The sequence below is a fragment of the Schistocerca americana genome, chromosome 5 (assembly GCF_021461395.2).
Source record: "Schistocerca americana isolate TAMUIC-IGC-003095 chromosome 5, iqSchAmer2.1, whole genome shotgun sequence".
In the NCBI taxonomy this organism is placed as follows: domain Eukaryota; kingdom Metazoa; phylum Arthropoda; class Insecta; order Orthoptera; family Acrididae; genus Schistocerca; species Schistocerca americana.
In genome coordinates this window covers 410,197,737-410,211,681 of record NC_060123.1, presented here as the reverse complement: position 1 = coordinate 410,211,681, position 13,945 = coordinate 410,197,737, and the positions used below count along the sequence as shown (strand labels likewise).

General features: G+C 38.9%; 1 protein-coding gene across 1 annotated transcript in view; it reads right to left on the bottom strand.

Moving 5' to 3' along the window:
- The window catches only part of LOC124616178, a 151,068-nt gene that overhangs the window by 7,133 nt on the left and 129,990 nt on the right, over positions 1-13,945 (bottom strand). Inside the window, exon 7 of the mRNA XM_047144464.1 lies at positions 11,079-11,239. Coding sequence (XP_047000420.1) covers positions 11,136-11,239 — 104 coding nt within the window. The 3' untranslated portion in view covers positions 11,079-11,135. The remainder of the gene's footprint in view (positions 1-11,078; positions 11,240-13,945) is intronic.

Sequence of the window (13,945 nt, the reverse complement as noted above, 5' to 3'; positions counted from 1 at the left end):
GCAGCCCCACTCCCAGATTCAACCAAACAGCCTTTGTCAATGAAATGTCTGCTTGTGTCTGTGTATGTGCGGATGGATATGTGTGTGTGTGCGAGTGTATACCTGTCCTTTTTTCCCCCTAAGGTAAGTCTTTCCACTCCCAGGACTGGAATGACTCCTTACCCTCTCCCTTAAAACCCACATCCTTTCGTCTTTCCCTCTCCTTGCCTCTTTCCTGATGAGGCAACAGTTTGTTGCAAAAGCTTGAATTTCATGTGTATGTTTGTGTGTCTATCGACCTGCCAGCACTTTCGTTCAGTAAGTCACATCATCTGTGTTTTTAGATATATTTTTCCCATGTGGAATGTTTCCCTCTATTATATTCAATCATATATCTCTGTTAGCCCCTGCTCCACACATTCATTTCTGCCCTGCTCCAGAATCCTAACGTCATTCATCCTGCACTCACAATATCCTCTCCACAGTCATCCTCTTCCTCTGTTTTTTAATTCTCTCCTAATCACTCTTCCACATCATAGTCATTCCTATCCCATGTGCCTACTCCCTCTGCCAGCCATTCTTCCCCAAACCAGCCATTTGTTCCCTATTTCTTTTCTCTCCTTGCCCACTCCACTTGATAACAACCTCTTACCTTGGTCAAGCTCCATTGTTGGCATGATTTCCTCAGCCATGATGATGTAGCTGTACAAGTGTATATGTGTATGTGTAATCCAAGCTCTGTCAAACAATTTGTTTGAAAGCTAGTAACAGTCTCAGTCTTGTTTCTGCACATTTTCATCTCAATTATTCAATGGGTTGTAAGAGCAGTAATATACACTGATAAGCCAAAACATTATGACCACTGCCCACCATGACATTGGATGCCACTTGGTGGCATTGTGGGCACATGACATGGTAACAAAACTATGTAAGTGGAGCAGACATGGACGGGGGATTACCCTAGTCAAGATATGAGCTGCAAATGGGGAAATCCATTGAGATAAGCAACTCTGAAAAAGGGCAGATTATTATTATGCAGAGTGTGTGAACGAGTACCTAGAAAATGGCAAAGCTGGTCAAATGTTCATGTGCTACTGCCATGAGCATCTATGGAAAGAGCTAGAAGGACAGTGAAACCACCTCTAGGCAATAAATGGTTGGACATCCATGACTCCTTACAGAACATGCAGTTTGCAGGATTTATCTGCTATATAAAGTACGGCAGGTGGTGATCTGTGACATCTCTGCTGAAAGTGCACAATGCTGGTGCATGCAAAAGTGTTTCAGAGCACACTGTTCATTTTACATTGTTGAACATGGAGCTCTGCAGCAGGTCACCCCTATGTGTTCACATGTTGACCTAATGACATCATCAATTACAATTGCTGTGGGAATGAGGCCATCGGGATTTGACCGTTGATCAACAGAAACATGTCGACTCTTTGGGTGAATCACATTTTGGCTACATTAAGTTGATGTCTGTCTCCACAAACACTGTCATCAAGGTGAGCGGCAGATGAAAACATGCAGTGTGGCAATGATGCAGGTTGGTTCAAGCAGTATTATGCAATGGAAGACATTCTCCTGTGCTTGTGTGGGGCTTAAGGTAGTAATTGAAGATATGCTGACAGCTGCAAACCACCTACATCCCTTGATATCTTCCCCAATGGTGATGTCATCTTTAATGGTTTTAGGAGCATTATAGTCAACTCACATTGATGTCTCAGCAACCAAATTCAGCTAACATAAGTCCTACAGAGTCCTTCTGGTTTGCTATCAGGTGCCATCACCACGTATGCAAATCAGCAGCCCATTATTTATGTGAATTACATGACCTGTGCATAGACATCTAATGCCACATACTTCCACAAACCTACCAACAACCTGTCAGATCTCTGTTATGCAGTATGAGTGATGTATTGATGGACAAACAAGCTATTAAGTATGTGGTCATAATGTTGAGGCTCATCAGTGTATGGGCGCATGCTGAATTTGCGACAGTTACTATGATTTTACAAATGGAAGATTGGCTGCTTGTTTTATTACAAAATTAGTGTTTCGCTATGATTTTTCTGTAGAGTTGTGGAGTTTGAGTACAGAGAATATGATATGATGTTGAGAGACCCCAATGAAGAGTATCAGCTGGTGAGGTGTTTTCCAATCAGTTACTTTTCAATATTTTGCTGTCCCATTGATGACTTGTCTCCACAACGTGCTTATCTAACATTGAGATCGCTAAAAATTAACTGTACCTTAGTACATTTACTGAATTTTCCACTGTTTGGGCTCTATTTCAATGTGTCATACTGAAGGGCACTTTTAAGACTGTGTTAAAAGTATCATCTTATTGCAAATTACTAAAACACAATGCTGAATGCTTTCAGTTCTTCCACTTGTTTGTCAAATAAACCTAGGGAAGATATAACAGCTAAGCAGACACACCAGCCTGTTAGTGGGCATGTTTTCTATGATTTCAAGAATTACAATATGTGTGCTTTTCACAAGGTTTTCCAGAAATAGTCTATTCTTCTTGAAGCCATTTTCATCCAGGAATCAAGACTATGTGATCTCTGCCACACCAGAAGAATTTCCTTTAGAGTTTTTTTACAGTATTAGTGATGCATGCATTACAGCAGTGCATTTAGTAAGGCAGATTTGAGATTCCATATGAAACTTTCAGAATTTACTGCAACAGGTTGTTAGTTTTCCAGAACAGCCTTTTCCAATCTGAGTGAGCCCCACCCCTGTCAGATGACAGACAACAAATCAGGCAACTGGACCACAGTCTACACAATCTTTCTTTTCTTGTCGAGACTCTCATGTGGTCCACAAACGTGCAGAGCACTTAGGGCTCCCTGGTGGGTAGCCTATCCTACCTGCAACTATCTGCAAGTGAGCTGATGGGAGTGCTCAGAGGTGCTTGTGTCCCATGAGGCAGTGTTAGAACAGCCTGTTCTAGACATTTCATTCAATGATTTGGTTGGATTTTCAATGCATTTCACTTTAAGTTATTGTTTATGATGATATCAGTTGTTTCAGGTAATTTCAACTTCCAGAGCTGTCATTTGTTCATCATGTCTGTCATACTGATAATTTTTCCTTCCTTTCTTGGTTGCAGCTGGGTAGGTAGTATAGTCCACTAGTTTTCTTTCACATTTGTTTCTTAAAATTTTCTAGCGAGATCACTGCTGTCACCCTTTATTTTATACCAATACAGTTTTCAATTTCAAAGACTATTATCATACACTTGCAGTGTTACAGCTTCTGTGAGATTTCTACTGAAGACTGTCTGACTAGCAATGATCTTCCATTGGTAGAACAAAAATTTCTTCAGTAAACTCGTGTTCACTATAATGGCAACATCATTTGATGAATTTATGCTCTTTCTTTAATGTTGTGTAGCATAGTGACAGAAATCAAGGGAACTGCAATTTCCTAATACAGTTAATGTATTGATTTTTCAATATCATCTAGATTTAATTTATGAGTTTGTGACCTGAAGCCCAAGAATGACAGTTTTGTTGTGAAGTGGTACAAGATGCAGGGGTCAAGTGCACACAAGTACTAAGGAAGAGCTGTCAAAGCTGACTGGCTACCAGTGCACCAACTGCAATGGTCACTGACTGGCAGGACACTTCCTGTAGGGGTGTCAACTGTATATTCTCAGGACTGTCACCTAAGTGAAAACTAACTACACAAATTCCTATATGCCAATGCATACTTCCTTGGAAAATTTCATTGATGATTTGATCAATACAATTTGCTACCCTGGGGGACTTTGCCTGAAAAGATGTGCACTGATTTGTTGGCAGATCGGATTCTACCCTGATGAATTCTCTAACAAAGAAATTTATGTCCCACTGTGTACAACATTAATTTTTCACATCCTTGTGTCTAGTGTACAACACTTTAATTCCACATAATAAGTGATAATCCATAACATGGCAAATGAAAAATCCAGTGACAAAGAGGAAAGATGGAGCGGTAGTAACAACATCTTTGCCCAGAATGTTACAATATGGCCACTGGGATGGATGATCAAAACCTCACCTATTTTGCATAGTTTCAATATGTATCATTCCCATCAAAATACAATAAGGTAAGGTATTTTTCACTCAAATCTTTATGTATTGATGTATAATACTGCCACACGCTATGCTCTAGCCACGATGGAGTAGTGATCCCAGTTGCTGGTAGGTACTAGCGTGTCATTGGTTTGTTTCCCACCTCCTGTAAATATTTTGAATTACTGCACTGTTCTGGGACTTAATTATAGAATAATGGAATTTCCTAACTAATGGGTATTTGCATAAATAGTAACATTATCTGCTGAAGCAGGTGGTTCAGTACCATATTTGCTTTCATATGTCCTCAATAAATGTGCTTTCAGTCAGGAGTGTAGTTCTTGTTAGTGATCCTAGTCTCATATTTGGTCCCTAATCCCTTACTACTTGTCATAAGTGCACTGTAGTTCCATCTGATTTCAAAGACAAAAAAATGCTTCTTGCCTCTTAAGTTTCTTTGAATGTAATATGGATACAACAGTTCCCCAACAATCAAATTTGGCTGCAATAAATGGGAGGAAATCCATGTGGATGGTGAACAAAGCTTTGTGATTTCGAAAGCATTAGTGACCAGAGATGCTATTAGTGATAATCACATAATAATCAAAAAAGCAATTGAACTGTTCTTGGGTATTCAGTCAGTTGCTGTTGCCCAGATTGTTTGATATTTCAGCAATCTGACTTGTTCCCATTCTCAGGGATTTGTTATGTTTGATTTCTTTCTGCTGGGGTGTCTACCCAGCTCCTCCATTCTTCCTCACAGTGATAGGCCCACAGTTCCCGTATGTGGCTCCACTAAAAACATGGAAGGGAAATATGCAGCAGAGGAAATACAACATGAAACAAGCCATATACTCACTAGATCAATTCCACCAAAGACGAACCTCTCCAGAGAGGAGGAGAAAGTGCTTAAAAGTCTCCAAGATTATGTGAAAGTCATCCTTCCTAGCATGCAAAGGGAATTATACAGTCCTTTTACTGCTTCAAGTATACAGCAAGAAAATTTACAACCTAGTAAAAGATAACATCTGCAGGAGGACAGAAGTTTATCTAATTAATCATGTGAAGAGGAAGACCACCAGACTTTTCTAGAACACTTTTCAAGGGAACTTGGCAAGAAGACTTCATCCACAGACAGTTGCACATCCTATATTTTGTGGTTTACTTGAATCTCACAAAGAATGGATGTAATTCTGTCCAACCATAATCAAGATTGGTGTTCAAACGTATGAGCTAAAGAAACCTGACAGTGATGCTGAACCTCTTCAGCAACAAATGCTAGCTCCACATACACAGTTCAGCACATTTCATTTAGTAGAGTCAAAGTTTCTGACTAGACCATGTGGCCTCAAGTGTTCCCTCTTTACTACAGTACAAAGTTCATATGAAACAAATTTGAACCAATCTTTGAAATAGTTCTCTCATCAACCTATCTCTTGTTTAGTTGAAATTACTATGGACAGACTGACAGAATGGTGTGTGTTTGTGTGTGTGTGTGTGTGTGTGTGTGTGTGTGTGTGTGTGTGTGTGTGTGTGTGTGTCTATACCTAAACCTCAAGTTAATGATGGAGAGATGGAAGAAAATAATCAACTTCTGTTTCTGGACATGCTCAGCAAGTGAACACCAGATGACACACTAGGACACAGCACATATAGGGCGTGATTGAAAAAGGACTTTACAACTTTAAAAATTCATATAAATTTATTGAGAGAAGATATAGAGCTGGGGTTAGTGTTACTTCGTGGGGAAACACATCACGTTTTTTCTACCTTAAACTAAAGACGTTGTAGGTGGCTTCCATTTTTTATTCTGCACACATCCCATCAGAAATCAATTTCTTCCCAAACTCACTATAGCATTCAGGTGCACCTTGCCCAGTGGTGGCATAAATTCTTGCTCTAAGTTCACATAGAGAAGCTAGCACAGGAGGTACAAACATGATATCCCTGATGAATCTGCATTTAAAAAAAATCAAGTTTTGTCAGGTCTGGGGTACGTGGGGGCAATGCAATTGTCGCATCACGGCCAATCCACTGACCTGTAAAGTGTTCACTGAGAAAATTCCGGATGTGTGTGGGTAGTGGGGTGGTGTGCCATCTTGCATCAAGTAAACATTTTGTTCTTGGTCATACTCATCGATCTGTGGTATCAAAAATTGTTGTAACATATCCAGGTACACTATCCTGTTGATGGTTCTCTCACAGAAAAAAGGGGGCTGTACACTTTGTTCTTGCTCAATGCACAAAAAACGTTCAGTTTAGAGCTATCACGAACATGTTGCAATGTTTGATGTGGATTTTCACTGTCCCAAATCCTACAGTTATGTGTGTTAACCATTCCACTTAAGTGAAAATTTAACTTATCAGAAAAAATTATTTTGTCCAAAAAATTTTCATCCTCATGTAATCAGTTTAACATATCCATACAGAAGTACTTGCAAGCAATTTTATCATCTCCTATTGCTTGTATGATCATCAATCTATATGGTATCAAATGCAAATCATTTCTCAACACACACTGAACAGTCACATGTGGGATTTGCAGTTTGCAAGATGCATGCTGCGTCAATTTCATGGGGCTGTTAACAAAAAGTTGTCTCACTCACTCAACAACATTGTCAGATGTACTTGGATGACTTGATGGTTTCCCACGTCTTACTGACCCCCCTGTTTCTACAAAACAGTTATGCCACTCATTAACTGTAGGCCAGTGTACTTTCCATACAAAGTACGCTGAACTGTTGTCACCAACTTCGATTCTTCAAATCAAAACACATAGATAGCACGCTCGGGACTTTGTGCGCCCCCATTCCATGTACTGTAATTTTGTCTCGCAATTGACATGTTTCACCCAAGTCTCATCACCAGTTACGATTCAATCCAGTAATGAATCACCATATTTGTGGTAGGCCTCCAGAAATGTCAATGTTGCCCCAATTCACTGTTCTTTGTGGTGCTCTGTAAGCATTTTGTGCACCCATCATGCACAAAATATGTGGTAGCCTAGCTTTTGAGTGACAATTTCAAACAAAAAAGTCCATGAAACTTGTGGAAAAGAAAGTGAAAGCTCCGTTATTGTGAAGCGACAGTTTTCACGAATTGTTTCATCAACTTTAGCAACAAGATCGTCAGTCAAAAAGCTCGGGCGTCCACTCTCTATTCTTCATGAAAGTTGGTTTGGCCATTTTTAAACTGAATGCACCATTTCCAGACAGAACATTCACTCATGACATTGTTTCCATATACTTCGCAAAGTTCACAATAAATTTCTATAAGTTTTAGGTTTTTTGCCAACAAAAGCTGTATCACAGACTGCACCTCACAACTGGTGGGATTTTCTATTGCAGTGCACATTTCAAATCTGAATATCAGAAAAACAAGACAGGCAGAGACATTCCCACTGTCATGGATGGAGGCCAACTGAGCTGCCATGCAGGCACATACGTACCAAAATATATGCAATCGGTGTGCATTTAGCAGCATCAGATGGAAGCATATATGAGGGCTGTTCAAAAAGAACCAAATTTTTAAAATAGCGTGCCAAACAGCAGGGAGAGTGTGCTGTGGCTACAAAGTGCAACTAGTGGCAGGTTTAGACAACAAACTACCATTTGTCTCACATCACTCAGACAGTTAGCAAGCAAACCATAGCCACTGAAGTAAGCTTATGTACACCCTGCTTACCAGACTAGAGCAATGAAGGAACTTGAAAAGCAATGTGTGTGTGAAACGTATCTACAAATTTGGAAAAACTTTCAGAGAGATATTTCAAATGCTTAGCCAAGCGTATGAGGAGGACTTTATGACTTGCACACGGTGCTATGAGTGGTTCAAACGCTTTCAACAGGCCAGATTACCAGTCTATGATGATTTCAAGTCTGGACGTCTTTCCACATCAACAGATGATGGCCATATTGATAGTGTTCATTCTATGATTCATGGAAATCATCATTTAACTGTTCAGGAAGTTGCTGAGGTGGTGGGCACCAGCATAGGATCATTCCATCAAATTTTGAGTGAAAAACTTGAGATGCATCGAGTCAGTGCAAAATTTGTACCATGTTTGTTGATGAAGATCGAAAACAGACCCATGCTAAATTGTGAGAGGAATTGCTTGCTGCTGTTAATGACAATGAGAACTATCTTAAGAACATCATAACAGGCAATGAGATGTGGGTGTATGACTGTGATGCTGAAACAAAGATGCAGTCATAGCAGTGGGTGGACAAAGAGTCACCTCCTCCAAAAAAAGTGTGCATGAGTTGGTCAAAGATCAAGGTGGTGATTTTTGTGTTTTCTGACTACAAATGCATTTTCCATCATGAATTTGTGCCACATGGTCAGATGGTAAGCAGGAAAGTCTACCCAGGGAACCCTAGTGTGCACGAGGGATGCTGTGTGCAGGAAGAGGCCTGAATTGTGGGAAAACCAGAGTTGGATGTTGCATCATGACAATTCACCAGCTCGGGAGTCACTCCTTGTCTGCAGCTATCTAGCGAAACACCACATTCACATTGTGCCCCATCCACTGTATTCCCTGGACCTAGCCCAAGCAGAATTTTTCCTGTTTCCCAAACTGAAAAACACGTTGAAAGGACATCATTTCCAAACCATAGAGGAGATACAGACAATGTGACAAGAAACCTGCATGTCATCCCACAAAATGTGTTCCAGGAGCCATTCCAAAACTGGAAGAAATGATGGGAAGGGTGTGTTGCCAGTAGAGGGGGCTATTTTGAAGGAGACCGTGCTTAAAATGTTATACAATACATAATAAAGCTGATGCAGCAAAAGTTTGGTTTCTTTTTGAACACACCTCATATGGTCAGATGCATGTTGAACACACCATCCAAGAGGAGAGCCTCATTAGGGCCTGTTATGGATGACCCAGGACTCTGGAAATCAGAAATGTAACACATTCCATGATACTGTGGCAAAATGTGTGTTGGCCAGACTGTCAGGGTGGTACAGGAAAGCTACACAAAGCATTAGCATCAATAGATAAAGAAGAACATACAGTCAGTTGTTTTATACTGAGATCTTGGTACACAATTAACTTATAAATAAAGCTGGCAGTCTCCATCTAAGTAAGGTTTGGGTCCTACATAAGTGTACTCTACGCATTATGCCATTGTGTAGGAAGATCTGCTTTTACCATACCAACTGAAGATGAGCCTAGTCTGCATCAGCAGCATCCTGATGAATGCCTGTGACAGTGGTACAGATACTGGCGACTGTGGCTCATGTCCCAATCATGTATTTTCCCCTTCATCTCACCAGAGGAGCCACTCATGGGCACTGAATGACCAGACTGACAACAGAAAGGAAGGAATATAAAAACAGTATCCAGCTGAAGACACTAAGTTATCAGGACTGCCTGAGGATGGTAACAATCAGCTTTCCTAAATATTGCACAATTTTGGTGGAAAGAAGGAGTGTTCCCCAACAAACTAAAATTAGCCATTGTTAAACCTCTCTACAAAAAAAAGGTGATAAACAACTAGTAGAAAATTACAGAGCACTCACTTTAACTTCTGTTTTTAGCAAGTTAATTGAAAAAATAATTCTGAAATATACGTTAGAGTGTTATAATAAGCACAACATCCTGGGAGATTTTCAGCATGGTTTCAGAAGTGGTCGTAGCACCATGACTGCAACACTTCAATTTATGCTGAAAGCTCTTGACAAAATTGATGAAGGCATGCAAGTAGCTGGAGCTTTCCTAGACCTATCCAATGCTTTTGATAGGGTTAATCATAAGGTACTTCTGTCAAAACTGGCTAGAGATGGCATAAGTGGAAAACTATTGCACCTCATCACATCATATTTAAAAAACAGAAGACAGTGTACCTCAATCTCACACAATAATGGAGAAACATTAAAAAGTTATACATCAAGGGTCAGGATATTAAATTTGGTGTGCCTCAGGGATCGATAATTGGTCCCTTCCTTTTTATATGTTACGTTAATGACTTCCGAAAGATAGTAAAAAATGATACCTTCATTACAATGTTTGCAGATGACACTTCAGGCCTTTGTTGGGGAAGTGATATTCTTAATCTCGGCATAAAGGTAAAAAAATTATAGATATTGCAAAGGAAAAGTTTGAAAAGGACAATCTAAAAGTCAACTTACAAAAAACAGATATAATCCCCTTCAATGTTGGTGATTTGCAAACTTGTATTGATTCTTGAGGTAGTAATAATTTAGGGGAAATCTGCAGTGAGTGTAAATTCCTAGGTATATGCATAGATAGCAAACTACTATGGACATAACAAATTGACAATGTATGTGCAAGGCTATCACCTAGCCTATATGTTTTAAGAAGAATAGCTCCATACATCAATACCCAAGCAATGAGGATGATGTATTTTGGTTTAATACATCCGTTTCTAGCATATGGTTTTTCATTGTTGCGAGGGGCTCCCAAAACTCATGTAGACCAAGTATTTAAACTCCAGAAAAGAGCCTTGAGAATTTTAGGCAAAAAAGATGCTAGAACATCATGTAAGGGATTGTTTATAGAATTTAAAATTCTGACTATCTATTCTATGTATATGTTTGAAACAATAGTATTAACTGTAGAAGATAAGAAGTATACATGTTGTAATGCAGAAATTCATTATCACAGCACTAGACAAGTACAAAATTACTGTATGATACATAGAAGACTGAAATAAAAACAGCAAACAGTCCCTATATTAATGGAGCAAAATACTTCAATGCACTGCCAAATGAACTGAAGGTAATAACTGGAGAGACATTCAAGAAACATCTAAAATCGTGGCTCTCTGAGCAGTGCTTCTGTAGCCTACTGTGGAAACTAAAATCTAAAGTATTATTATGTCAAATGATTTGGACTACATTCTTAAGTTCATATAATAAAATAAAATTAGATTGTATTCTGTTGTATTGTACTACCAATTGCTATGCCTGTAATTACATGTTTCATGCAAATTAAATTACAAATTACCATCTGGCTGAACACCAAAGAACAGTTCAAAATCATCATGTGCCAGGAAAATCTAAACTCACACAAAAGAGCAAATCCTGTGCTGCCCACATTCAAAAGAAGTTGTTTATTTATTGTTTTTAATCAGAGTTATATGTAACCTGCAAGACGTAACTTCCACTAGCAACTGTCACTTCATATGGAGGTGGTGCAACTACTTCATATGGAGGAGGTGAATCTGCATCTGCAATTTAAAAATAAATTCATCACTGCACAAATAAAAAACAAAAATCACAAATAATGTATACATGGTAATCATAAAGAGAACTACATCAGCATACAGAGGTTATCATTCTTAGTAACAAAGACTTAGTTATAACCAATACTTTTGACTGAACTCTGTTAATTCTAATATTCCTAGCACTTGCACAAATAACTATAAGAAATGTGAAGCTGAGTAGAAAATCAGGAACTACTGTGCACCACTGACCCAGTAATACAAATACAAGGCAAAAAATATATTCATTATGATAATTTCAACACTATGAAAAAATTATCTAGAGTCAATAAAATTTTGTCTAAATGTGATAAACTGCAATTAAACGTACTGAGCAATAAAACACATTCAAAATCAATACTGGGAGAATTGGTACTTGATGTGATCAGACTCAGGTCCAAAGATCAACTTTATTCAGTACCAGATAAATATCTTTCTCAAACTGCTAAATTCTATTTATGTCCATTAGGGATATCACACAGGTATTTCCAAGGAAGGGAAGTGGCATTAGTGACAGTATCAACTGAAGACATAAAGTCTGTTAATGTACTTGATTATGTTTCGCACTTCATTCAAAGATGTTTGAACAAATGGATGTGGCAGTAAAAGCTATCAAAGATATCACCAAGGCAGTTCGCTACAAACATAGTTACACAAAAAATATAAAAGATCTTAACATTTGAATTGCATCAAGCTGTAGTCATAAAAGCTGATGACAGCAATATTGGTGTAATAATTTATAATTATGATGACATTAAAAAAAAACTGAAAATTTTTCTGCAGATAATAACATAGTTCAAATCAAGAAAAATCTTGTAAATGAATTTCAATCAGAAATAAGGAAAAACGCTGACACTAGTTGTTTTCTGTTTGCAAATAAAAAAGAGAAATATAAATAAAAAATGATGAATCTGTCTATTTCAGAGCTATTTTTTATTTATTTATTTATTTCTTGTTCCAGTGATCCATGTTGTGACAGTATCACAGGATATGGAATGTGTCAGAGATCTATGGTAGCACATAAAAACAAAACAAAATGATTTCATATTACGGTAAACAGTAACTTAGGTTCTACTACAGAAAATCAATTTTGAGAGATAAATAAATAAATACGGCAATATAATAAGTGTTACAGACAATAAATATTGCAAAATATGTTTTCACACCCCCCCCCCCCCCCCCCCCCCCCATGAACCATGGACCTTGCCGTAGGTGGGGAGGCTTGCGTGCCTCAGCGATACAGATAGCCGTACCGTAGGTGCAACCACAACGGAGGGGTATCTGTTGAGAGGCCAGACAAACGTGTGGTTCCTGAAGAGGGGCAGCAGCCTTTTCAGTGGTTGCAAGGGCAACAGTCTGGATGATTGACTGATCTGGCCTTGTAACAATAACCAAAACGGCCTTGCTGTGCTGGTACTGCGAACGGCTGAAAGCAAGGGGAAACTACAGCCGTAATTTTTCCCGAGGGCATGCAGCTTTACTGTATGATTACATGATGATGGCGTCCTCTTGGGTAAAATATTCCGGAGGTAAAATAGTCCCCCATTCGGATCTCCGGTCGGGGACTACTCAAGAGGATGTCGTTATCAGGAGAAAGAAAACTGGCGTTCTACGGATCGGAGCGTGGAATGTCAGATCCCTTAATCGGGCAGGTAGGTTAGAAAATTTAAAAAGGGAAATGGATAGGTTGAAGTTAGATATAATGGGAATTAGTGAAGTTCGGTGGCAGGAGGAACAAGACTTCTGGTCAGGTGAATACAGGGTTATAAACACAAAATCAAATAGGGGTAATGCAGGAGTAGGTTTAATAATGAATAGGAAAATAGGAATGCGGGTAAGCTACTACAAACAGCATAGTGAACACATTATTGTGGCCAAGATAGATACGAAGCCCACACCTACTACAGTAGTACAAGTTTATATGCCAACTAGCTCTGCAGATGACGAAGAAATTGAAGAAATGTATGATGAAATAAAAGAAATTATTCAGATTGTGATGGGAGACGAAAATTTAATAGTCATGGGTGACTGGAATTCGAGTGTAGGAAAAGGGAGAGAAGGAAACATAGTAGGTGAATATGGATTGGGGGACAGAAATGAAAGAGGAAGCCGCCTGGTAGAATTTTGCACAGAGCACAACATAATCATAACTAACACTTGGTTTAAGAATCATGAAAGAAGGTTGTATACATGGAAGAACCCTGGAGATACTAAAAGGTATCAGATAGATTATATAATGGTAAGACAGAGATTTAGAAACCAGGTTTTAAATTGTAAGACATTTCCAGGGGCAGATGTGGACTCTGGCCACAATCTATTGGTTATGACCTGTAGATTAAAACTGAAGAAACTGCAAAAAGGTGGGAATTTAAGGAGATGGGACCTGGATAAACTAAAAGAACCAGAGGTTGTACAGACATTCAGGGAGAGCATAAGGGAGCAATTGACAGGAATGGGGGAAATAAATACAGTAGAAGAAGAATGGGTAGCTTTGAGGGATGAAGTAGTGAAGGCAGCAGAGGATCAAGTAGGTAAAAAGATGAGGGCTAGTAGAAATCCTTGGGTAACAGAAGAAATATTGAATTTAATTGATGAAAGGAGAAAATATAAAAATGCAGTAAGTGAAACAGGCAAAAAGGAATACAAACGTCTCAAAAATGAGATCGACAGGAA